This window comes from Somniosus microcephalus, chromosome 9, assembly GCF_052327205.1.
Source record: "Somniosus microcephalus isolate GS21.2 chromosome 9, FLI_Smic_1.0, whole genome shotgun sequence".
NCBI classification, from domain to species: Eukaryota; Metazoa; Chordata; class Chondrichthyes; order Squaliformes; family Somniosidae; genus Somniosus; species Somniosus microcephalus.
Genome location: NC_140995.1, coordinates 115,499,147 through 115,524,317, shown reverse-complemented (window position 1 = coordinate 115,524,317; position 25,171 = coordinate 115,499,147). Strand labels below are relative to the sequence as shown.

General features: G+C 46.5%; 1 protein-coding gene across 2 annotated transcripts in view; it reads left to right on the top strand.

Moving 5' to 3' along the window:
- Positions 1-5,857: 5,857 nt before the first annotated feature.
- The window catches only part of LOC147112613 (protein downstream neighbor of Son-like), a 53,605-nt gene continuing 34,291 nt past the window's right edge, over positions 5,858-25,171 (top strand). The window contains exons 1-2 of one of the 2 annotated variants that reach the window (XM_085997040.1): positions 5,858-6,287; positions 15,383-15,855. In XM_085997040.1, the coding sequence (XP_085853166.1) occupies positions 5,879-6,287; positions 15,383-15,855 (882 nt within the window). In that variant the 5' untranslated portion in view covers positions 5,858-5,878. Of the gene's footprint in view, positions 6,331-15,382; positions 15,856-25,171 lie in introns of both variants that reach the window. The other variant, XM_085997041.1, reaches the window with a different exon arrangement.

Sequence of the window (25,171 nt, the reverse complement as noted above, 5' to 3'; positions counted from 1 at the left end):
TAGAGAAGCGTAGACGTAGGGGTGATCTGATTGAGGTTTATAAGATAATGAAGGGAATAGATTGTGTTCAAGCTGACAGTTTATTTCAATTAAACAGTTTAGGCATTACCAGGGGTCACAAATTTAAGTTTTATAAGGCCAGATCTAGGTTAGATGTCAGGAGGTGGTTCTTTTCCCAGAGAATAGTGGACCTCTGGAACAGGCTGCCGTCTCATGTGGTGGACGCGGGCTCACTGAATTCCTTCAAGCGAGAGCTGGATTTGTTTCTGGCTGGTGTGGAGCTCACCTCTTACAGAAGGTAGGTACTGCAGGGAATTCAAGGCCAAAGTGATCTCCTGGACTAGTTTCGATCGTCTAGATGGATCAGAGAGGAATTTCCCAGATTTTCTTCCCCGAATTTGGCCTGGGTTTTTAATCTAGTTTTTTGCCTCTCCCAGGAGATCACATGGTTTTGGGTGGGATGGAGTGTGTATGCGTTGTGATACACAAGGTATCGTAATTGTGTGGGACAGGCTCAATGGACCAGATGGTCTTTATTCGACAATCATTGTTCGTATGTAACTTTTTAAGAAAGAATTACAGCATTTCCTTTAACTTTACACAGAGAAGATATGCCACCATAAATATTGTTAAGTGCGTGTCCAAATGATCTGCATTACCACTAGGATTTCAGCAAAGCCTAATAGTGAGTGTATGAAATATTCATACAAAGTCTAATTGAACTGTGAAAAAAACACTCCCTTCTTAACTTAAGCCTGGATAGAGTACTTTGAACTAAATAGCCATAAAATTCCTTGGTTGTGGGACGGCGTCAGTCAAGATTGGCATCTCTGAGGGAGGGGAGCAGATATTTCTGGTATGGCCAATTTATTCTGGGGTTCCATTTGACAAGTGCCCCATAGAAATTCTGTCCAGTTTCAGGGCAGCCCGAGGAAGCACCCAACTTCACAGTGACAGCCACATGCAAATGATGAAGTTAGACAGGATGACATCACCCATCCTAAATCCCAGGACTTGCGTCTTCCTATCTGCCCTTGACAATGTGCACCATTGTTTAAAAGGCGCAGTTTGCTAGGACTTATTCACCAAGATGGAAGTACTTCGTTAAAGGGATTCTGTTCACTGAGATGCCTTATGGAGACTTTTGGCCATATCTTGGAACTCACTGCAGGTAGGGTCGCCAACCCTCTTGGATTGCCGGACCAGCATCTGCACTCCCCCCCCCCCCCCCCCACCCCAAAACACACATGAAGGCAAGGATAAGAATTGAGCAAGCCATTCGGATGCTCAAAGGAAGGTTCTGGTATCTGGATAGGTCCGGGGATACCTTGCAGAGTATGTCTAGTGCCATCTAGCAAATTGTGGTAACCTGTTGTGTGCTTCATAACTTTGCTATCAGGAATGGACTGATGGTAGATGTCCTGGAGGCTGCCAGAGAGTCTGATGATGACATTGCTGATGCTGTAGACCCAGCCCATGAAGAACAGAAAGCAGGTGCAGTGACATTGGCTGCTAGACAGCTGAGAGACAGGTTCATTTTGCACACCTTCACAGATGAGTGGAGCGCTATTATTTGGAAGTCTCAGCACTTCAATGATTGGCCTCCTCTATCCAAACTGTCTATGGTCAATGTAAAATGTTTGCTCCTTACTGCCACCCATTACATTCAAATCCTAAGCCTCAACATCAGCATTTTAACTGTTCCCCATTGTTATACAAGAGAATCCAACACCAAGCAGTGCTTACATGAAATATTCCAGTGATTTATTGCAAATATTTACAAACACATCATTTAGTTCTTTTGTCACTTCTTTTTTTTCATCATTTGTCACCATGCACAGTCCTTGTGACCACGTGAGTATTTCTATGCCCTATTCCAATATTTTTATCTGTCACCTGAGGGCCTGGGGTCTGAAATGTAAATGGCTGCCGCCAAATATTATGAGCCTCTTGGATTCAAGGTGGACCTTCTGTCAGAGCCCCCAAATCCTGAGATGGCTGCAGACAGTTTGACTCCTTCTCATGGACTTCTTGACAGCCTGATCGTGCAAAGGTGAAGGCTTCTGCAGAAAACTGATGGATTGCTCCTCTGGGAAGAGCATTGGTCATAAACCAACTGGTGGACCAGCCCTGCAGACATACCGACAATAAGTTGAGAATCCTGCAAAGTGGTATGAGATGACAATGTTTTTCTTCTACCAGTTACATGGCCTGAATTACAACAGGCAGCTCTTTTACAACAGATTACAGGGATTGACCGCATCTTTACAGAAGCTGCCTGTCTTCTACTGGGACATACTAAAGGTTTGAAGGGGCTCCTTCACGACTGAGCTGGCGGCAATCCTGGTGGAGCCGCTCCTCCGAGAACCTCAGCTGCGCGTGTTCAGGTTTAGTAACACAAAGCTGGCGGAGAGAAGAGCCTTGTTGCAAAAGTAATCAGAGTTAGGGACCTACTGGATGTTAATGTTGCGGGATGGCTATCGCCAGAGGCATTAGCTGCCCGGATGTCTTGGTGTTACGTTCACCTTGTGGCCAGAACCATCTCGGAAGCAATGTCTTCTTTAGGCCCTGACTCAGTGCGGTGTATCGAGGATGGTTAAAGTTTGTGGAGCGGTTCTGTCCGATCTCACCCCCATGTTCAGATCAATTGCTCATTGACACGAGGCTCCAAAACCTCCCTCTGGAACCTTTGCCTCACAACTCGAGCCTTCTCTCGGAAATTCCCTCCATGGCATTCTATTCTGCATGGTAGGATTTCCTGTATAATTTGCTGCTGCACACTCAGAGTGTTGCATGGCACTGTGGCTTTGAATAAATTATTGAGCTACTTTACATACACTTGTGTATTCCTCCGTCTTGTGAACCCCCGCCCCTACACTTTTTATTCTTGTTTGTATAGTGTGCAGGGGGAGACAAGCTCATCGTTGGAACTCCTGGTCGATCTGCTCCTAGCAAAAATCGGCATCCACAGATCCAGGATACACAAGACAGATGGGAGGGAATGCTCCAGCTGTTTGCCCCTCTTCCAAGGCCTCGTAAGCACCCGGGTGACCTTGGAGCAAAACCACACCGGGTCCACAGGCTTCCCTTCAAACCTTTTCTGACTGGTGAGCACCACAGGACATATTGTGTTCTCATACAAAAGATGGCACCTCCGACAGTGCAGCACTCCCTCAGTACTCCACTAAAGTATGTGGCTAGATTATGTGCTCAAGTCTCATGGAGCGAGACGTGAACCCACAACCTTCTGATTCAGAGATGAGAGTGTTCCTGACTGAGCCATGGTTGACACAAATTTAAATCTTTTTCATCTATAACATTATCCAATTTTGACAAAGGAGTTGCATCTGAAATATTAACTTGGCTGTTCTCTCCACAGATGCTGCCTGAGTGTTTGCAGCATTTTCTATTTTTGCTTTGGATTTCCAGCATCTACAATTTTTTTGTTTTTTGCTCATTAGCTGGGGTAAACTTGAAATTGCATAACAGTTTCGAGGATTACAAGACATGCTTGCCAAAGTTTGTTATTTGCAGTTTATATATCAAACTAACAGGCAGCACTTCTGTATTACAATTAAGTCTACTTTGGATGATATTAATATAAAAAATATTGCCTTTGATCAGCCAACAGTTTGTTTATTCAAACAGTTCTGTCTTTCTCTGGGGTGCACTGCTTCAAGCCTTTGGGGTACATTTTCAAGAACTTGCGTATTGTTTTCTTTCTTCCTGATCTTTTGGCAGTCATCTTTGCCGACCTTCTAGCTAATGCCATAGATGTATTTACACTGTTCTACTACACTGAACTTTTTATACTTCTTCTAACTTATATTACTGAATTAACTGTTGGATGACACTGTTCCATATATTACTATATAAACTGTTACAACTGTTGGACTATCCTCTGGTTTAAAGGGTAGTCCAATAGTTTGACAGTTTTCAGATATCTACTGTTTACAGATGTCTTCTTCCGTGGTAAATATACCTCTTTCAGCGTGAATTTTAAGTCTTTAATCATAAGATCACAAGACAATTGCAGGTGACAAAGGTCATTTGGCCCTTCTTAATTCATCCCTCCAGAGGGATCCTAATGCACCTCCATTATAGCAGACAATTGTTGCTTAAATGATTCCAGGGTTTTCCCAAATGTTGATCACTCTTTGTCTGAACAAGAATGTTCTTGTAAAAGTCCTAAAATGACCTTTTACTACTTTGAACCTGTGTCCCCATGTAATATTCTGGGTTAAATTTCCCATACCAAGTTGAGGTACACCACATCATAAGACTTCCCACCACCACTCAAAGAAGAGGTTGGTCAGACAGCATCCGTCCTGTCTAAATCCATACTCACTGCTGTTAACTAGGTTATTGTTGTACAGATGATTCTCAAGTTTACATCTAATCATCAATTTCATTATTTTACATGGTATGAAAGTAAGACTAATGGATTTGTATTTGCCTGTGTCTGTTTTGTCCAATGTTTGAATATAGGCACCACATTAGCCTGTTATTTACTGGTATCACCTCAGTGTCCAAAATAATGATTGCCACTGCCTTATAAAATTCTTCCCTAGTCTCTCTCATTACTCTGGGATAAATATCATCTAAACCTGGGGGTTTATTTTGATCCCATTTGGCTTCCCTAGCAATATCATCTCATATATGATGAAGTCATTGATTATCTTTGTTTGAGGAGGGATGTTGCTCATTTCTTTCCTTGTGAATACTAGGAGGAAATCGTCATGTTGAATATTTTCTATTTTGTGCTCATCCTCAGCTTCCAGTTCTATTTTCAACTTTTATTGTTTCCACTAGTTGAGTATACTGTTATTTTTGTCCTTAGCAATATATAAGCTAATTACAACAATCTAAAACATGTTTTATATTTTGATTTCTTAAGTGGAGCAACAATTTAAAATAGATATGTTATAACCAACCAAAGTAAATATGATAAAAGACTCACAATTGAGGCTTATCTATGTGTGATGAGTGACAAATGGTTAATGACAAGCCTTGCCAAGAGTATATATTTATGCTTTCACTTCACTCATGGAGGCACATTCTATTCATAAAATTTGCAGTACATTTTCAATTTTTTGAATCAAAAAATGTAAATGAATAGTTTTGTAATCCAAGCAAACATGGAGATTAAAAATAAAAACAGAAAATGGTGGAAAAGTACAACAGTTAGTCAACATCTGAGAGTTAAAATCTGATGAAGGATCTCAGCCAAATATTAACTTCTATCCCTACAAGTTCTTGACTGTTTTGTTGTCATTTCTATCATCCTTTGTTTTTAATTTCAGATTTCCAGCATTTGCAGTTTTTCTTTTTATCACTGAATAGTGAAGTGAATTTCACCAGATCATTTAAAGATGATGATCTCAATTACCAGTTGAAATTATATATGATTTAAAAAATATATTAGGTCGAATTGAAGTGTCAGCCGTGGCTTAGTGGGTAGCACTCTCGCTTCTGAGTCAGAAGGTGGTGGACCAGGGACTTGAGCACAAAAATCTAGGCTGACACTCCAGTGCAGTACTGAGGGAGTGCTGCACCTGCTCTCTCGGGTGGACGTAAAGGATCCCATGGCACTATTTTCCAAGAAGAGCAGGGGAGTTATCCCCGCTGCCCTGGCCAATATTTATCCCTCAATCAAGGTAACAAAAACAGATCATTTGGTCATTATCGCAGTGCTGTTTGCAGGAGCTTGCTGTGCGCAAATTGGCTGCCGCATTTCCCACATTACAACTTCAAAAAGCACTTCATTGGCTGTAAAGCATTTTGAGACGTCCGGTGGTCGGGAAAGGCGCTCTATAAATGCAAATCCTTTTTTTTTGAACTTCCCGCCTGTCAGAAAGGGACAGAAACGCCAACTCCCATGATGCCGTGTGTGCAGTGCGCATGCCCGGGTTGGCGCTTGGCGCGGTGCGGGCCGGGATGTGAGTTCCCCTGGCCCGGCCCGGCCCCGGCCATCATGGTGGGCACCTACTGCTGTGTCCCGGGCTGTTTCAACAACACGCTCAAGAACAAGGAGCTCTCCTTTCACGTCTTCCCCAAAGACGAGGCGCTGCGAGGCGTTTGGATCAGCAACCTGTCGCGTTTGGACGAGAGGAAATTCAGCGTGTGGCAGCCCAAAGCCCACCACAAGGTCTGCGACGCCCACTTCGCGGGAGGCAAGAAGACCTACATGAACAATGTGCCGATCGTCTTCCCCGTGAAGGTCGAGCGATCCCGCAGGAAGGAGCAGCCGCGGCTGCTGCCGGCTGCCCGGGAACCAGTTCCCGCAGGTACACTCCCCCACTCCGCCCCAGCGGCAAATGGACGCCAGAGGTCAAGTCAAAAGTTTAATCCGTGCTGAATTTAGCAACTAAATGTCACAAAAAAATGGAAAATTCAGATTTTTAAAAAAATACGTGATTCGTTTTATCTTGAGGTGCAGTTTTACCATGGTCAGATGTGTGTGTGTCACGTACAATCCGCCCTCTAGTAAATTAATTGCACAGATACGAACCGTCTGAGCTGCAATATATTTTGTTTACAGTGTAATCTGGACTCTTCAGCTGTGTAATTGTTATATCATTCACTAGTTTTTATTGAGTATTTTATGATGACGTTGTGGTTCAATGATCTGTTTTTTTAAAATGAGGTTGGGATACAGCTGATTTAATTTTAGCTTCCCCCAATCATGCCATTCCCCGACTAGGAGAACAAGAAAGCAATGTGCTCCATTGCCACTTGAATAGGTAACTAGTATATTTTTCACCAGTGGCCTGGGATACTTTCCCCTGTTATTTCCCTCTCTCTCTCTACATCAGGCAAGAAATCTCAGAAACAAGAGATATTAAGAAAAGATTTAGAAAAATCCCCCTGCGCCCCCATGGCACATCCTTGGCAGGAATTCTCCTAGGGACACTTCGGCTTAGCTGCACATTCTGCCACTAGTGGCACAGTGTATTGAAACACATTGCCCTAGTTATTTAATGAAGATTGTGAGGTGGAGTTTAAAATGGACAAAAGTTATTACTCCAGTGGCAGCATATTCTGTACTGTGACAGGTCTATTCTTAGTGAGCACTAATAGTCCTGTGCTTTTATTATACAAAGCTTTCTGAGTACAGCAGAGCTCAAGGGTATTCGCATGAGTTGCAAACTGATCAATTTTACATTACTAACGACCACAATATTTTATTCACATCTGATTCATTGTGTCTTTCTAGTAAATCTGTCTCCTTGATTCTGGAGTCCAACTCGCCCTATAAGGGTCTATGGGGGGAAAATTTGGTTGCTTTGCGCCTCCCGTTAGCGCTCTAGCAATTAGCGCCTGGGCGTGGCGCCACCAACACCTCCCACGAAATTCAGCGGGCGGTTAGCGGCAACGCTAACCGTTAGCGCCCCACGGCGATGCGCCGCCGGCGAGGACATCATCGCCGTGCACGGCGCCCCAGCCACAATCTTCAGTAGCGCCCCCTGACTTACCGCCGGACGCTATGTCCGATGGGGTCAGGGGGTGCCTACCTGCAGCCGGGGCGGCGCTATTTAAAGGCGAGGTGCCGGGCGGCCATTTTTGTTGCTGGCCGCCTGCCAGCACCTGCCTCCACTCCCATCCCCGGCCTCTTGACCCGCCCCCCCCTCCGCGGAGTGCCGGCTGCGCTCCATGAGCCCGGCACTTCTCTTGAGTGCCGGGCTCTTTTGCTGGCACTCCGATCCCCGGTGGCCCAGCTGGGCCCTGGGTTGTGTTGCGCAAGGCCCCTCCCCTTTAAGAAGGGGAGGAAGGCCTGTGTGCTGCGGCACGTAGCGCCGCGATCTTCCCTTGCAGCGCCCTAAGAGGTAGGTGGGGCGTTTCCAGTAGCGTCCCGCTTCCCTCTTGGGGCGCTACCACTCATTTTCGGCCGCGGGTGTGCTAATTTTTTCCAGGGCGCTCTCCAGCGAAGTTAGTGCCTCAAAGGGGGCGCAACTCACTTTCTCCCCCCACGTCTCTCTGCCAGATGCCAAAAGTGTTCACACTGGTTTAATTATTAGATCATTTTCTAGTATTATTTCCTCTGATTTCATTGCTCCACATTGTTTGACAAGAATTAGTTTGTCAGCAATCGGGGATGTCACTCCAGAATTACTGGAAAAACTGTATCATCAAACCTTGATTAATTGCCTCCAATTAGGATTTACCAGAAGGTAGAGATTCAGTATAAATGTCTGAGCCAAATGGAGCAAATTCTACTCCACATACTGACTACAGATCGAATAGTAGCGTCTATGGTTTATGTTTAACAGAACATCTCCTGGTCTGTGTCCTGAATGCCTGGCCGTTGAGTGGAGTACCTCCTACTATGAAATTCAATTAGGATTGAAAATTATAATATTAAATAAATATCTTGGAATTAGGTTTGAGGGTCCAGGGAAAATTAAATCAGAGTTTTATCTTTGCGGAAATTGAAGAGTTCACTTCCCTCCAGATATTTGTTAAATTGGAGTGATTCCACCATTGTCCAAATTGTGCTTCATCTTTTGGGAAAAGACTCAATGAGTGGAATTGCTTGCTTTTGTTCCATATTTTAGCTTTGTATATTCTAATACCATATTAATAGATGTACAAGATAATGAAAACTAGGCAGGAATCAAAATTTATATTCTATATGCTGCCAAAAGAATTCCAGCAATCTATTGGTTACATATCAGTTGTTCCTGGAATAGCAAATAGGAGAGGAGAGAGAGCTGGTTTTATTGACAGGTCTACTCATAAATCATTGTACGGGGAAGAAGTCATAGGGACTGCCTTCTCACAGCCTGGGAACAGATAGGCAGTGGGTCAGCCAACTAGGCCTGGCTGACCTAGCGAGGGGAATCGTGCTCTTCTCAAGGCCGGTACTGGACAGGATCAGAAGGCTGACCAGGGAAAGGTTAAGCAAACCCACTAATAGATAGTGTGGTATAATTGTATTATTTTATTATTTGTCTTTAGGGTTAATTAATTGAAACAAGGTGAGATTTGATTATATCTGTTACTCTGTATATTCGCTTGCTGTCTAAAATAAAGCAGCTTAACCATTCATATCTGGTCCTGTTGCACTAAAGTTTCTCATTCCACCTTTGCAAAGGTTGGAGAAGTGCATGAGGGCACATGCAAAAGACAAATCAGATTATTAGAGGGTCCTATTGTTACACTCCAGAGTTACATTACAGTATAATTAGATATTGTGCAGTATGGTGACGCTCAGACTGCTTACGGATTTGACTGGCACTGCTGTAGAATATCTAAGGCAGACACAAAACTTGTATCAGTATATTTAATATTAAAGTGTACCTACCATATGAATGTAAATTCCTAGTCTAAATTCAGCTAGGAGAGGATAGAATAGGAAAGTAATCGATAAACAGCTTGTGATCAGTGAGCTAGGTGTTACAGTGGTGAACATTGTCCTTTCACCTCAGAAGTCTAGGTTTGAATAGTCATTTAATGAGATGACGTATCTTCTAGTCGTAATAGGGTTAAATAAAATGAATTTGGAGAGTATCAGACCAGTTTCACAGTATAAAACTGCCAATATTGTGGAAATAGAGTCACATTTATTCAGAATGATGACTAGTATATGAAATGAAAATGTCACACTAGTGCAATAGAAGCGTTCCTATGAGCATCTTGGTGCTGAGGTGCATTGTTGGAGGAATGTACTGTGAACCTGGTTCAAATTATGTCTGACCTGAAAAAGCACTCACCTGTACAAATACAGATTTTTGTTCTTCCAAACTTAGGTTGTGTTGGAAAAGAACATTTTTAAAAATTCGTTTATGGGATGTGGAGAGTATTCCATCACACTCCTTACTTGTGCCTTGTAGATGGTAGAAAGGCTTTGGGGAGTCAGTAGGTGACACACTCTCCGCAGAATACCTAGCCTCTGACCTGCTCTTGTTGCCACAGTATTAATGTGGCTGCTCCAGTTAAGTTTCTGGTCAATGGTGACCCCAAGGATGTTGATGGTGGGGGATTCGGTGATGGTAATGCTGTTGAATGTCAAGTGGCAGTGTTTAGACTCTCGCTTGTTGGAGATAGTCATTGCCTGGTACTTCTGTGGCGCGAATGTTACCTGCCACTTATCAGCCCAAGCCTGAGTGTCGTCCAGGCCTTGTTCCATGCGGGCATGGACTGCTTCATTATCTGAGGAGTTGTGAATGGCGCTGAACACTGAGCCATGTAAGTCTGTTATCTGTCAATAGAAACCTTCTGGGGTTCAGTGCCCTCAGTTGCTCTCTCAATTATTGGAAAAAATTCTGAGGGACAGAATTAGTCTCCACTTGGAGAGGCAAGGATTAATCAAGGATAGTCAGCATGGCTTTGTCAGGGGGAGATCATGGGCTCGAATTTCCCAGGGCCATGGAGGTGTGTGGGGTGTTAAAATTGCAGAATCGGGGGGCACGAACCCTTCCCGCCCCCAACCCGCCTCCATGCCCGTTTCCCAGGAGGCGGGTACCTGACCTGTGCTGGGAGCCGCCTCCCTGAGGTGGGAAGGGAATTAGTGCCAATTAACTGCCTGTTAACAGGTAGTTAACAGGCAGTTTTTGGCCTAATCCCTATTTTTAGCCCTGAAGTGTGGGCTTCCCGACGGCTCCAAACCACGCCAAGTTAGCGAGGCGGACCGTCTGGCTGAAGGGCTTGGAGGGTTTGAGATGTCCGGTGTTTAGGTGAGTGATGGGTGCATGAGTGCAGAGTTAAGTGTGTTTGGTGTGTGTAAAGTGTTTAAATAAGTTTTACTTATCTTTACTTACTAATGCAGGCTTCTTTCCTTCAGGTCTCGGGAGTCCCTCATCTCACTGGCACAGAAAACAGAATGGCCGCGAGCTGTCAAAAGTTGCAGCATTCTGCTTTCTGTTCTGGAGAGATTTCTAACTGAGTCTGTGGAGAAGGACTCAAGTTAGAAGTCAGATTGTCAGTGTTTGACAGCTTCACAGAGCTGTCAAATGCTGATATTTTATCTGTCAAAAGCTCTTGACAGATGAAATGTCAATCTGTGACGTCACCTGTAACCTGGTGTCCCTTAATTTGCCTGCTGAGCCCACTGGGCAGGCTCAACAAGGTCAATCAAGGGAAAATCGCGTAGGTTGGCCACAAATCGATGGAAGTGGGACTACAACCCAAAAAGTGGGAGTCCCGCCTCCATCACATCCCCTTTGACAAAATTCAGCCCCCTGTCTAACCAATTTAATTGAATTTTTCGAGGGGGTGACTAGGTGTGTGGATGAGGGTAGTGCAGTTGATGTAGTCTATATGGACTTCAGTAAGGCCTTTGACAAAGTCCCGCATGGGAGACTGGTCACGAAGGAAAGAGCCCATGGGATCCAGGGCAATTTGGCACATTGGATCCAAAATTGGCTTAGTGGCAGGAGTCAGAGGGTGATGGTCGAAGGTTGTTTTTATGACTGGAAGCCTGTGTCCAGTGGTGTACCGCAGGGATCGGTGCTGGGTCCCTTGCTGTTTGTAGTGTACATTAATGATTTAGATATGAATGTAGGAGGTATGATCAGTAAGTTTGCAGATGACACGAAAATTGGTGGAGTGGTAAATAGCGAAGAGGGAAGCCTCAGGCTACAGGACGATATAGACAGGTTGGTCAGATGGACAGAACAGTTGCAAATGGAATTTAACCCTGAAAAGTGTGAGGTGATGCATTTTGTGAGGACTAACAAGGCAAGGGAATACACAATGAATGGTAGGATCCTAGGAAGGACAGAGGATCAGAGGGACCTTGGTGTGCATGAATCCTGAAGGCAGCAGGACAGGGAGATAAGATGGTTAAGAAGGCATATGGGATACTTGCCTTCATTAGCCGAGGCATAGAATATAAGAGCAGGGAGGTTATGATAGAGCTGTACAAAACGCTAGTTAGGCCACAGCTGGAATACTGTGTGCAGTTCTGGTCGCCACACTATAGGAAGGATGTGATTGCATTAGAGAGGGTGCAGAGGAGATTCACCAGGATGTTCCAGGATGTTACCTGGGCTGGAGCGTTTCAGCTATGAAGAGAGACTGGACAGGCTGGGGTTGTTTTCCTTAGAACAGAGAAGGCTGAATGGGGACCTGACTGAGGTGTACAGAATTATGAGGGGCGTAGATAGAAAGGAACTTTTCCCCTTAGTAGAGGGGTCAATAACCAGGGGGCATTGTTTCAAGGTAAGGGGCAGGGGGTTTAGAGGTAAGGGGCAGGGGGTTTAGAGGGGATTTGAGGAAAACTTTTTCACCCAGAGAGTGGTTGGAATCTGGAACTCACTGCCTGAAAAGGTGGTAGAGGCAGGAACCCTCAACAGTCAAGAAGCATTTAGATGAGCACTTGAAACACCATGGCATACAAGGCTATGGACCAAGTGCTGGAAAATGGGATTAGAATAGACAGGGCTTGATGGCTGGCGCAGACACGATGGGCCAAAAGGTCTCTTTCTGTGCTGTATTACTCTGACTCATTCAATCCTACAGCTCACAGAAGAATGTCCTCCCCTTGCCATCTCCTGTCTTTTCCTGAGCCTGCCTTTTTCAGCCTGACTGCCTCCGCAGCAAGCTGTTTCCAAAAGCCAGGCTGTCTGGTGTTAGTGCCAGTCTCTCGCTTTATTTCTGGCTGTTCTCACCCAGAAAGAAATCAAAAAACTTTCTCACACAGTGGGTGTGGGGCGTTTTTCGATTACTGAGACAAAAATTGCTAATTATTTGCAGTCCATGAGGAAACAACATCTAAGCTAGTTCATTAGCATCTTAATTACCTGCCTTATCAGACCCCCAGCCCCGTTCCTTTATTTTCACAAAAATGCTAGGCTTTACAACACAACATTTAAAGTAACTTTTTGTCCAAATTTTTTTTATGGAGAAATAGTCAAAAGAACCTGAAATGTGATGAAGGCCGTGACAAAACCTGATGGTTATAGGTCTGTCGCTGGTGCTGATGACAGCAAGTCGAGATAAATGAAGAGTATTGTACAAGAAGCATATTAACACAGTATCAGAAGTACTGGTGCCAGTGGTGTTTAATGACACCTGTAGGTGTAGTCATTTATAGTAATCCTACTGCCCTTTTTTGGTTAATAATTTTAAGTCAGACATCATTTAGAGCTGTTCTTATTTCTGGTCATTCTAAAAATACAGTATCTTGCAGAGTGAAAACGTACCCATCCCGCTGATGCACTGTTTGACATGCAGGACCGAAGCTGAAGCTAGTCAGCTGTGAATGAATGCTTTCAGTTACCAGCCAATCTCTATGCCATCAAGCTATAAATAGGATTAACACTGCATGTATAAAGACAGGTTTAACATGTAAGTTCTTGCCCCATATTAGGCTATTTTGCTGTCCTACCACAAGTGGCACTGAGGATATGTATGACAAGTTGAGGATAGTAACTTTGTATGATCGCCCACTTGTGATCAGGCTACCATATATCCTCATGTATAAAAAAAGTTAGGTCACTATGAGAGTTCAAATGGGAGTGGGGAGAGGAGTGGCAGACTTCTTATACCCTTATAATTTGGGTGGATGGTTCTATAACTCACCCTTGGGCAGCGCACCCACCTGCTTATGACCTATTCCTGCTTGCCTGTCTGCTTTGGAGTTGTCAGTACCAGTCTTTCAGCAGCTGGACTGCTCTCTGTATGCAATGGCAGCAGTGCATGATGGAACAGTCAGTATACATTAAAATCAAAGTTCGTATTCTATGGGGAACTGTGGTGATTGATGAGGCAGTTCCCTACAGAGCGGGAAATTTGATTTTAATGCACGCTGACTGCTCCATGTGCTGCTGATGTGTATAAGCACAATCCAAAAGCAGAAAACTGTGTGGAGGAAAGAGAGTTGTTTGAGAATGGGGCATATGGAAGACCAGGTACTGGAGAGTGAAAAGAGGAGGAGTTGGAGAGAAGTGAATGCAAGACTGTATAACACACTACTTTGTTGGACCAATCTTGGTTTTAATTTTCGTGACCATAATGCTGTTATGCTTGAGCTAAGATGAGCTGAGACCGGCCTAAAATGGACCCCAAATGCACGTTCTATGAACCTTAAATTATAGCACCAGATTGAATTTGGAAGCGTGCAAGTAGATCAAAATTGGCTTGATTAAGATCTGGAAATGACTCCAGAACTCCTCCATACACGTATTCCACTACTTGTCTTTTTCATTCATATAAAAATATATATTTCACCAAATATATATTTATAGACATTGGACCCATCATCCAAAGTTGATTATGTATTATGATTAATGTCTGATGATTTTAATGCAAAATTATTAAGGGGGAGCTGGCACGTACACATTCTAAAGTAGTTCCAATGGTAGTGTGTGAGACATTTGAATTATGTATAATCTGTATTGTTACAAAATATATTAGTCTATGTTTTACAAAAGTATACGGTATCAGTATTTTCTTCTTTTTCCCCAATGTTTTCCCCTCTCTTCTCCAGCAGGTACTGACTTGTGCTAGATATGGTTCCATGGATGTCAGCTGGGGAGGGGGAGTCATAACCAAACTTAATTCTGTCTTCACTCCATGCGCACACACATAGGCATTTTACAGCAGGAGCTTCTAAATAGCATTCAGGAGCTGAGATCCTGGTTGACTTTCCCTTCAAGTCAGGCTTGTGTCATTACCACTGAGGAGAGAACTCTTGATCTTTGAAGTATCTTATTGGAGACAGAGCAATATCAGTAACTGGATTCATTTGAATGTGACTCAAAGTATCTGTTACAAGTTAATTGTTTTCCTCCAGAATAAATTCAGATTATAGAGAATTATTAGACTTTCAATGTACCTACATTCCTGGAGCTGTCCTACAACCTGCAGTTGAGAGTAGTCACATCAAACCATTTAGAGTATATTATGAATAATCTTTAATTATAATTAAATACAGTACCATGCTTTGTGACATTAATGTAACAATACTTCACATTATTATCCAATTATCAGACATAAATAACTTTTTCCCTATTAAAATTCTAAAGCCCTGGTGTTTACTGAGACCCAGGTTCAAATTACAGCCTCGACAGCTATTTGAATCTGGGGTAAAATATGCGTTGGCTGAGCTCCTAGGAAGAAGGAAAATGTTACTCTGTGGAAAGCAAGCCTACCTCAGGAGCACAACTTGTGCTGCTCTGTATCAACCAGTGTTGATGGCAACCGTGAAGTGCCTAGACCATCTGCTTGAGGAAGGAAGTGTAAAGAATCAAAATAAGGATATAATTATAAAAAAATTTCAGATAAATGAAAAGACTGCTCTGTACAGTAAGGACTTTAATTGCATCCTGGTTATTTTACCAATTTTTCTGTTAACTATGGCTTTTCTTAATATTAAATTTCACACCTTTGCTGACCGGTATAAAGTGTAAAATCAGCAAGTTTTCTTATTTTTCTTCAGGCCAGCTGTCACATGGCGGAAACCAGTTTAACTATCCCCAGAATGTCTTGGCATTTCACAAGAGGGCAAAACAAAAGTATGGCCAGAGACAACAGAAGGATCTTCCAAAAAGAATCAATGTACCTTTTGCTGGTCCTACAGTTCGAAAGGAAGGATCAGTTGTAGCATCTTTATCACTGAATCATCAAGAGGGTGATGACGAAAAAGCAAGGTTTGAGGCTGCACAGACTCTGCTGGATATCTTCAAAGTTAATTCAGGCTGCGAAGGTGTTCAGATGACCACTGTGTGTGAGGCACTGCAGCAAATAAATGAAAAACTGAATACAGAGATTGCTGGTTTGAAAGATGAACATCGGTATCTAAAGGCAGAATATAATCAAATCAGCGGGGAGCTGAAGAGATTTAAAGATGGTGAACCCAAATGTTGCAGTCAAGTTCCAATTTATTCAACATCACCCTGGCTGCAGTCCAAAGTAAGTTCTGAACTTACAAATCGGGTTTGCAATGCAGTTTACTCACTTTATTAAGAAATGAATTTACTTTACTGTTTATTAAATATAGCTTTGGCTGGTGCTAATGATTTAATGTCTCCATATGAAAGAACTATTGAACAGCTGTGGCTATATTGAATATATTAATAGCATGTGTAACCTATATATTGCATTATGAATACCTATTCAGAAAGCATTCTGGCTGAGACTGATTATCAACCGGTAGTTACTGATCCCATTTTGCCCCACAGTTTCTTGTTAATAGTACCAAGCTGTTTTCTCTTAGTCATGAGTTCTTGTTCATACTTTTTCATTTTTATGTTGGTCTTGAAGGTTTAAGAGGATTGGGTGAGTTACTGTTAACAAAAATCCATTTTTTAAAAAGTCAGGAAGTCACCAAGACAGCAAGAAACAGGAACAAGAGTGATCGGTATAAGATTGTTGACGAGCAAACACGGGACAAGAGTAATGAGCAGACGGGGGGAAATCACAGGACAAGTACTAATGTAGGACTATTTGGTGAGGAGCAATAAGGATCTGTTAAGTTACCATAGTATGGAGGTGATGAGCACAAAATGAGACCAGGTACAGCAGCAAACCCCCAAAATATATTACAGAAAAAATGGCTGAAATAATAAAAAGCAATAAAATGATCTGCATTTCATGTAGCAGCTGATGTAGCTTACTGAGGAATAATGGTTTTACTGTAAAGCTCAGTAGAGGACAAGTTTATAAATAAAATATAGATCCTGTTCGACTTTAATAAACCAAAGTGCTGTAAGGCTCAGTGCTGTCTAGTTTTCCTGCTCCATTGGGATCCCTCTGCCTTACGTAATTGGAGCACAATCATCGTGAAAGTGGTGGTTACAATGAATGACTTCTAGGCTTGAAGAGGAGTGCTTCAGTTGTGTGGTAAACCACTGTTTGTATTCCTGTTTGTCCTGTTTGTATTCCACTGTGTACATGCCTGGACATGCCTCGGCTGACTCCTCCCACAGGTCCTAGTATAAAGGTGACTGCTCCCCAGCCCTTAGTATCATGGACCGGTCGACCACGCGAGGCAGACCTCCATTCTGTTGTTAATAAAAGCCTTTAGTTACTCTTCTAACTCTCAGTCTTTTATGAGTAATTAATAGCGCATCAATTTTATTAACAACATTTTTATAATGGAGAAGATCCTCACACCAGCATGCCTGGACTTAGATCATCGGGAGGCGGACTCATCCACCAAGTTTACTCACTGGCTTAAGTGTTTCGAAAAATTCCTGACCGCCTCCGAAGCCATCAAATCGGACGAGGACAAACTGGATGTCCTGACCTCCAAAGTGAACCACCGAGTGTACTCGGTCATCCAAGACGCGACCTCGTACGCGGACGCTATCAAGCTCCTCAAGGACCAGTACACGCGCCCAGTGAACGAAGTGTACGCCAGGCACCTCCTGGGGAGTCGTAAACAACAACCTGGGGAATCGACCGTGGAATACCTTCAGGCACTGTCTGTGCTTGGCCGGGCCTGTGGTTGTAAGGATGTAAAGGCCGCCGTGTACACAGAGGAACTTATCCGGGACGCTTTTGTAGCGGGCCACAGATCCAATTACACCCGACAGCGACTGTTGGAGCAGAGTAACCTCGACCTCAACAAGGCCTCTGAACTCGCACTATCGTTGGATGCAGCCTACCAGGGCATGGATGCCTACTCCTCTGCACCGTAGACGCCGCGGGGAATGACAGCCTGGGACACGGTAGGACCGCCTCATAGCGCCGTGCCACCCCAGCCACACCCCAACAACGGCCCAACTACCGCAGCAGTGTCCCAAGGCCAGAAATGCTACTTCTGTGGCCAGGCAAAACACCCCAGAGCGCGCTGCCCGGCGAAAAACGCGATCTGCTCGGGCTGCGGGAAGAAGGGACACTACGCTAGCGTCTGCAGGGCCAAAGCCACCCCGAACCCCAGCAGCGCCGCGTGTGGGCCATGCGGGCCGCCATTTTGGACCTCCCCGGCCGTGTGCGAATCACCGGTACAGCAGCCATTTTGGACGCCTCCAGCCACATGGGGATCATGGACGCCGCCATCTTGGACGACAGCCGGGACGCAGCAGGCCCCCGACACCGCCTCATCTGATACCCGCAGCGACACACCGACCCCTACGCTGGCATCCGTTACACTGGACCAAGCGAGACCGCACCAACTGGCCAGTTCCACAATGGACATTAAGGTAAATGGTCACGATACAATCTGCCTTTTTGACTCTGGGAGCACGGAGAGCTTCATCCACCCCGACACGGTGCGGCGTTGCTCTCTCCCAGTCCTGCCTGCGCAACAGCGGATTTCTACGGCCTCCGAGTCCCAGTCGGCGGACATCGGCGGCTACTGCGTGGTGACACTCGTAGTAGACGGGACCGTGTACGATCATTTTAAACTTCTGGTCCTGCCTGACCTCTGCGCTGCCGTCCTGCTGGGGTTAGATTTTCAGTGCCACCTTAAAAGTGTTACGATGGCGTATGGTGGACCCCTACCCCCACTCACAGTCCGCAGCCAGCAGCTTCCAAATTGCCCGCCGCGCACCAGGTGCAACCTCTCCACACTCAGAGTCACCCCCCCACCACTGTTTGCTAACCTCACCCCCGTCTGTAAGCCCATCGCCACAAAGAGCAGGCGATACAGTGCCGGGGACAGGGTTTTCATTAAAACCGAAGTGGAGCGGCTCCTGAAAGAAGGGATTATTGAGGGCAGCACCAGCCCCTGGCGAGCCCAGGTTGTGGTCGTTAAGACCGGCGAGAAGCAGCGCCTGGTCATCGACTACAGCCAGACAATAAATCGCTACACCCTGCTGGACGCCTACCCACTCCCCCGTATAGCTGATATGGTCAACCAGATCGCGCAGTACCGCGTCTTCTCGACCATTGACCTGAAATCAGCGTACCACCAGCTCCCCATCCGCCCTGAGGACCGCCAGTACACTGCCTTTGAGGCAAACGGCCGCCTCTATCACTTCCTTAGGGTTCCCTTTGGCGTCACCAACGGGGTCTCCGTCTTCCAAAGGGAGATGGACCGGATGGTAGATCAAAATGCGTTGCAGGCCACTTTCCCATATCTGGACAATGTGACCATCTGCGGCCGTGACTTGCAGGACCATGACGCAAACCTCGAAAAATTCCTCCGCACCGCCCAACCCCTAAACCTGACATATAACAAGGAGAAGTGCATATTCCGCACAAACCGCCTCGCCATCCTTGGCTGTGTTGTGGAACACGGAGTCATCGGCCCCGACCCCGACCGGATGCGTCCCCTTATGGAACTTCCACTGCCTCAAGGCCCTGAAGAGGTGCCTAGGGTTTTTCTCCTGTTACGCCCAGTGGGTCCCCTACTATGCGGACAAGGCCCGTCCGCTGATCAAGTCCACCTCTTTTCCCTTGACGGCAGAGGCCCGCTTAGCCTTCCACCGTATCAAGGAGGACATTGCCAAAGCCACCATGCACGCAGTGGACGAATCCATCCCCTTCCAGGTGGAAAGCGACGCGTCCGACTTTGCCCTGGCCGCTACCCTCAATCAGGCGGGGAGACCCGTGGCCTTCTTTTCACGAACCCTCCAAGGCCCGGAGACCAGACACTCCGCTGTTGAGAAGGAGGCCCAGGCGATTGTGGAGGCTGTGCGTCATTGGAGGCACTACCTGGCCGGAAAACGATTTACCCTGCTCACTGACCAGCGTTCAGTTGCTTTCATGTTTAACAACAAGCAGAGGGGCAAAATCAAAAATGACAAGATCTTGAGGTGGAGAATCGAACTTTCCACCTACAATTACGAGATCTTGTACCGGCCCGGGAAGCTCAATGAACCCCCGGATGCGCTATCGCGTGGCACCTGCGCCAGCGCGCAGATCGATAGACTGCGGGCCCTCCACAATGACCTCTGCCACCCAGGGGTCACCAGGTCCTTCCACTTCATCAAGGCCCGCAACCTGCCTTACTCTATTGAGGAGGTCAGGACCATGACCAGGAACTGCCAAGTCTGCGCTGAGTGCAAACCGCACTTTTATAGACCAGACAGGGCCCACCTGATAAAAGCCACTCGCCCCTTCGAGCGCCTGAGCGTTGATTTTAAAGGGCCTCTCCCCTCCTCCGACCGCAATGTGTACTTCCTCAATATTATTGATGAGTACTCCCGTTTCCCGTTCGCCATCCCCTGCCCGGACATGACCAGTGCCACGGTCATTAAATGTCTGAACGACCTCTTCACCCTGTTCGGTTTCCCCAGCTATATCCATAGCGACCGGGGCTCATCGTTTATGAGCGACGAACTCCGTCAGTACCTGCTAACTAGGGGTATTGCCACAAGCAGGACCACCAGTTACAACCCCCGGGGGAACGGACAGGTGGAAAGAGAAAATGCGACAGTTTGGAAGGCCGCCCTGCTAGCCTTAAAGTCTAGGGGCCTTCCAACCTCCCGCTGGCAGGATGTGCTCCCCGATGCGCTCCACTCTATTCGGTCACTGCTCTGCACTGCCACCAACGCCACCCCTCATGAGAAAATGTTTGTCTTCCCAAGGAAGTCCACATCGGGGACATCGCTACCGCCATGGCTGACGTCCCCAGGGCCGGTCCTACTGAGAAGACACGTGAGGACCCATAAAACGGATCCCCTGGTAGAGAGGGTCGACCTCCTCCACGCCAACCCCCAGTATGCTTACATTGCATACCCGGATGGGCGGGAGGACACAGTCTCCATAAGAGACCTTGCACCCTCGGGGGCCGCAGTAACCCACTACTCACTACCACCCCCCCCCCCCCCCATGATCCGATATCCAGCCCCAGCAGACGGCAGGCCTGGGCCCCGTGACCCGCTCGACATCTACGAGGACGACACGCCTGTGCCACAGCCTACGCAGGACTCGACGCCGGAAGCTCCACTACCCCTGCCGTCGCCACGCCGATCACAGCGGCAAACAAGACCTCCGGAGAGACTCCAATACACTAACTTTTAATACACTTCACCCCGCCGGACTCAATTTTAAACAAGGGGTGAATGTGGTAAACCACTGTTTGTATTCCACTGTGTACATGCCTGGACATGCCTCGGCTGACTCCTCCCACAAGTCCTAGTATAAAGGTGACTGCTCCCCAGCCCTTTGTATTTCTGGACCGGTCGACCACTTGAGGCAGACCTTCATTCTTTTGTTAATAAAAGCCTTTAGTTACTCTCTTAACTCTCAGTCTTTTATGAGTAATTGATAGCGCATCAATGTATAGTATAGAGCTGATAACACGATGGCAGTCACCCGACGAATTAGAACGCGTCGGCGCCAGCATACAAGCTGTGTGCTAAGCTCGCGAGGCCCCTGAATTTCATTCAAATGAAACACCTGCTCCCTAACGTGGCTGGGTTGGCGAGACGTATGGGCTGTGTGGCCCACTGCACATGGGCCCCTTATCAACCCCTAGATTTATTGTATCATTGATCATTTTATTTTCACGGTAGTTATCCCTGGACCAATCATTCTGGTGCCAAGAGGGCAATCAACCTGCTGACAGACCTGCACTAATGCTGGCTGCTTGGAATTATGAATTACTACCCAGGCTGCCCCACCTTGTCATTGTTTTATTTTTCTGTCTTCCTGTTGGGAGACACTGCAGGTTCTGTTTATGGTTTCCCACTTTGGTGTGGCTCAGTCAGGAGCCAAGTGGAATGGTGGAATTGAACCTTTGTCCTCCCACACTGGATGTTCAGTTCCACAAGCTTTCAACTATTCTTGGATCTTTTCCAAGAATGCAAGTTAGTCCTGAGAGGATTTCTTTTACTTTCTCCTTTGAAACCAAAATAACTCGAGCTGTTCCTGTGTATCACTGTCATAGTTTTATTTTCAATTTGATCCCATCCTCTGCTGGAGGCGCTGATTCTTCCTGTTTTCATAGCTTTAGGCAACTTGGATTCAAAGTAATGATTGTCTGGTGTTTGTCTACATAATAACAGCGACTGTGCTTCAAAAAAATAGTAATTGGTTGTAAAGCATTTTGGGCCTTCTTGAGGATGTGATACAAGACTATATAAATGCAAGTTAATTACATAGAAACATAGAAGATAGGAGCAGGAGTAGGCCATTCGGCCCCTCGAGCCTGCTCCGCCATTCAATGCGATCATCCAAATTCAGTACCCGGTCCCTGCTTTCTCCCCATACCCCTTGATCCCTTTAGCCTTAAGAAATATATCCAACTCCTTGAATATATTTAATGAATTGGCCTCCACCGCCTTCTGTGGTAGAGAGTTCCACAGGTTCACCACTCTCTGGGTGAAGAAATTCCTCCTCATTTCTGTCCTAAATGGTCTACCCTTTATCCTTAGACTGTGTCCCCTGGTTCTGGACTCCCCGACCATCGGGAACATCCTTCCTGCATCTAGTCTGTCCAGTCCTGTCAGAATTTTATAAGTTTCAATGAGATCACCTCTCATTCTTCTAAACTCCAGCGAGTACAAGCCCAATCGACCCAATCTCTCCTCATACGTCATTCCTGCCATCCCAGGTATTAGCCTGGTGAATCTTCGCTGAACTCCTTCCATGGCAAGAACATCCTTCCTCAGATAAGGCGACCAAAACTGCACACAATACTCAAGATGTGGTCTCACCAAGGCCCTGTACAACTGCAGCAAGACATCCTTGTTCCTGTACTCAAACCCTCTTGCTACGAAGGCCAACATACCATTTGCCGCCTTAACTGCCTGCTGCACCTGCATGCTTACCTTCAGCGACTGGTGCACAAGGACACCCAAGTCTCGTTGCACTTCCCCTTCTCCCAATCTATTGCCATTTTGATAATAATCTGCCTTCCTGTTTTTGCCACCAAAGTGGACAACCTCACATTTATCCACGTTATATTGCATCTGCCATGTTTCTGCCCGATCACCCAACATGTCCAAATCATCCTGGAGTTTCTCGACATCCTCCTCACAGCACACACGCCCACCCAGCTTTGTGTCGTCTGCAAATTTGGAGATATTGCATCTAGTTCCCTTGTCTAGATCATTAATATATATTGTGAATAGCTGGGGTCCAACGACTGATCCCTGCGGTACCCCACTAGTCACTGCCTGCCATGTAGATTATCAGGCCCTGGGGATTTATCGGCCTTCAATCCCATCAATTTCCCTAACACCATTTCCCTACAAATACTGATTTCTTTCAGCTCCTCCCTTTCATCAGACCCTATGTTCCCCGGCATCTCTGGGAGGTTATTTGTGTCCTCCTTTGTGAAGACAGAACCAAAATATGTATTTAGTTGGTCTGCCATTTCTTTGTTCCCCATTATAAATTCCCCTGATTCTGACTGCAAGGGACCTACGCTTGACTTCACCAATCTTTTTCTCTTCACAATATCTATAAAAGCTTTTTGATGCGCTATCAATTACTCATAAAAGACTGAGAGTTAGAAGAGTAACTAAAGGCTTTTATTAACAACAGAATGGAGGTCTGCCTCGAGTGGTCGACCGGTCCAGGATACAAAGGGCTGGGGAGCAGTCACCTTTATACTAGGACCTGTGGGAGGAGTCAGCCGAGGCATGTCCAGGCATGTACACAGTGGAATACAAACAGGACAAACAGGAATACAAACAGTGGTTTACCACATTCACCCCTTGTTTAAAATTGAGTCCGGCGGGGTGAAGTGTATTAAAAGTTAGTGTATTGGAGTCTCTCCGGAGGTCTTGTCTGCCGCTGTGATCGGCGTGGCGACGGCAGGGGTAGTGAAGCTTCCGGCGTCGAGTCCAGCGTAGGCTGTGGCACAGGCGTGTCGTCCTCGTAGATGTCGAGCGGGTCGCGGGGCCCAGGCCTGCCGTCTGCTGGGGCTGGATATCGGATCGTGGGGGGGGGTGGTAGTGGGTAGTGGGTTACTGTGGTCCCCGAGGGTGCAAGGTCTCTTATGGAGACTGTGTCCTCCCGCCCGTCCGGGTATGCGATGTAAGCATACTGGGGGTTGGCGTGGAGGAGGTCGACCCTCTCGACCAGGGGGTCCGTTTTATGGGTCCTCACGTGTCTTCTCAGTAGGACCGGCCCTGGGGACGTCAGCCATGGCGGTAGCGATGTCCCTGATGTGGACTTCCTTGGGAAGACAAACATTTTCTCATGAGGGGTGGCGTTAGTGGCAGTGCAGAGCAGTGACCGAATAGAGTGGAGCGCATCGGGGAGCACATCCTGCCAGCGGGAGGTTGGAAGGCCCCTAGACTTTAAGGCTAGCAGGACGGCCTTCCAAACTGTCGCATTTTCTCTTTCCACCTGTCCGTTCCCCCGGGGGTTGTAACTGGTGGTCCTGCTTGTGGCAATACCCCTAGTTAGCAGGTACTGACGGAGTTCGTCGCTCATAAACGATGAGCCCCGGTCGCTATGGATATAGCTGGGGAAGCCGAACAGGGTGAAGAGGTTGTTCAGACATTTAATGACCGTGGCACTGGTCATGTCCGGGCAGGGGAAGGCGAACGGGAAACGGGAGTACTCATCAATAATATTGAGGAAGTACACATTGTGGTCGGAGGAGGGGAGAGGCCCTTTAAAATCAACGCTCAGGCGCTCGAAGGGGCGAGTGGCTTTTATCAGGGGGGCCCTGTCTGGTCTATAAAAGTGTGGTTTGCACTCAGCGCAGACTTGGCAGTTCCTGGTCATGGTCCTGACCTCCTCAATAGAGTAAGGCAGGTTGCGGGCCTTGATGAGGTGGAAGAACCTGGTGACCCCCGGGTGGCAGAGGTCATTGTGGAGGACCCGTAGTCTATCGATCTGCGCGCTGGCGCAGGTGCCACGCGATAGCGCATCCGGGGGTTCATTTAGCTTCCCGGGCCGGTACAAGATCTCGTAGTTGTAGGTGGAAAGTTCGATTCTCCACCTCAAGATCTTGTCATTTTTGATTTTGCCCCTCTGCTTGTTGTTAAACATAAAAGCAACTGAACGCTGGTCAGTGAGCAGGGTAAATCGTTTTCCGGCCAGGTAGTGCCTCCAATGACGCACAGCCTCCACAATCGCCTGGGCCTCCTTCTCAACAGCGGAGTGTCTGGTCTCCGGGCCTTGGAGGGTTCGTGAAAAGAAGGCCACGGGTCTCCCCGCCTGATTGAGGGTAGCGGCCAGGGCAAAGTCGGACGCGTCGCTTTCCACCTGGAAGGGGATGGATTCGTCCACTGCGTGCATGGTGGCTTTGGCAATGTCCTCCTTGATACGGTGGAAGGCTAAGCGGGCCTCTGCCGTCAAGGGAAAAGAGGTGGACTTGATCAGCGGACGGGCCTTGTCCACATAGTAGGGGACCCACTGGGCGTAATAGGAGAAA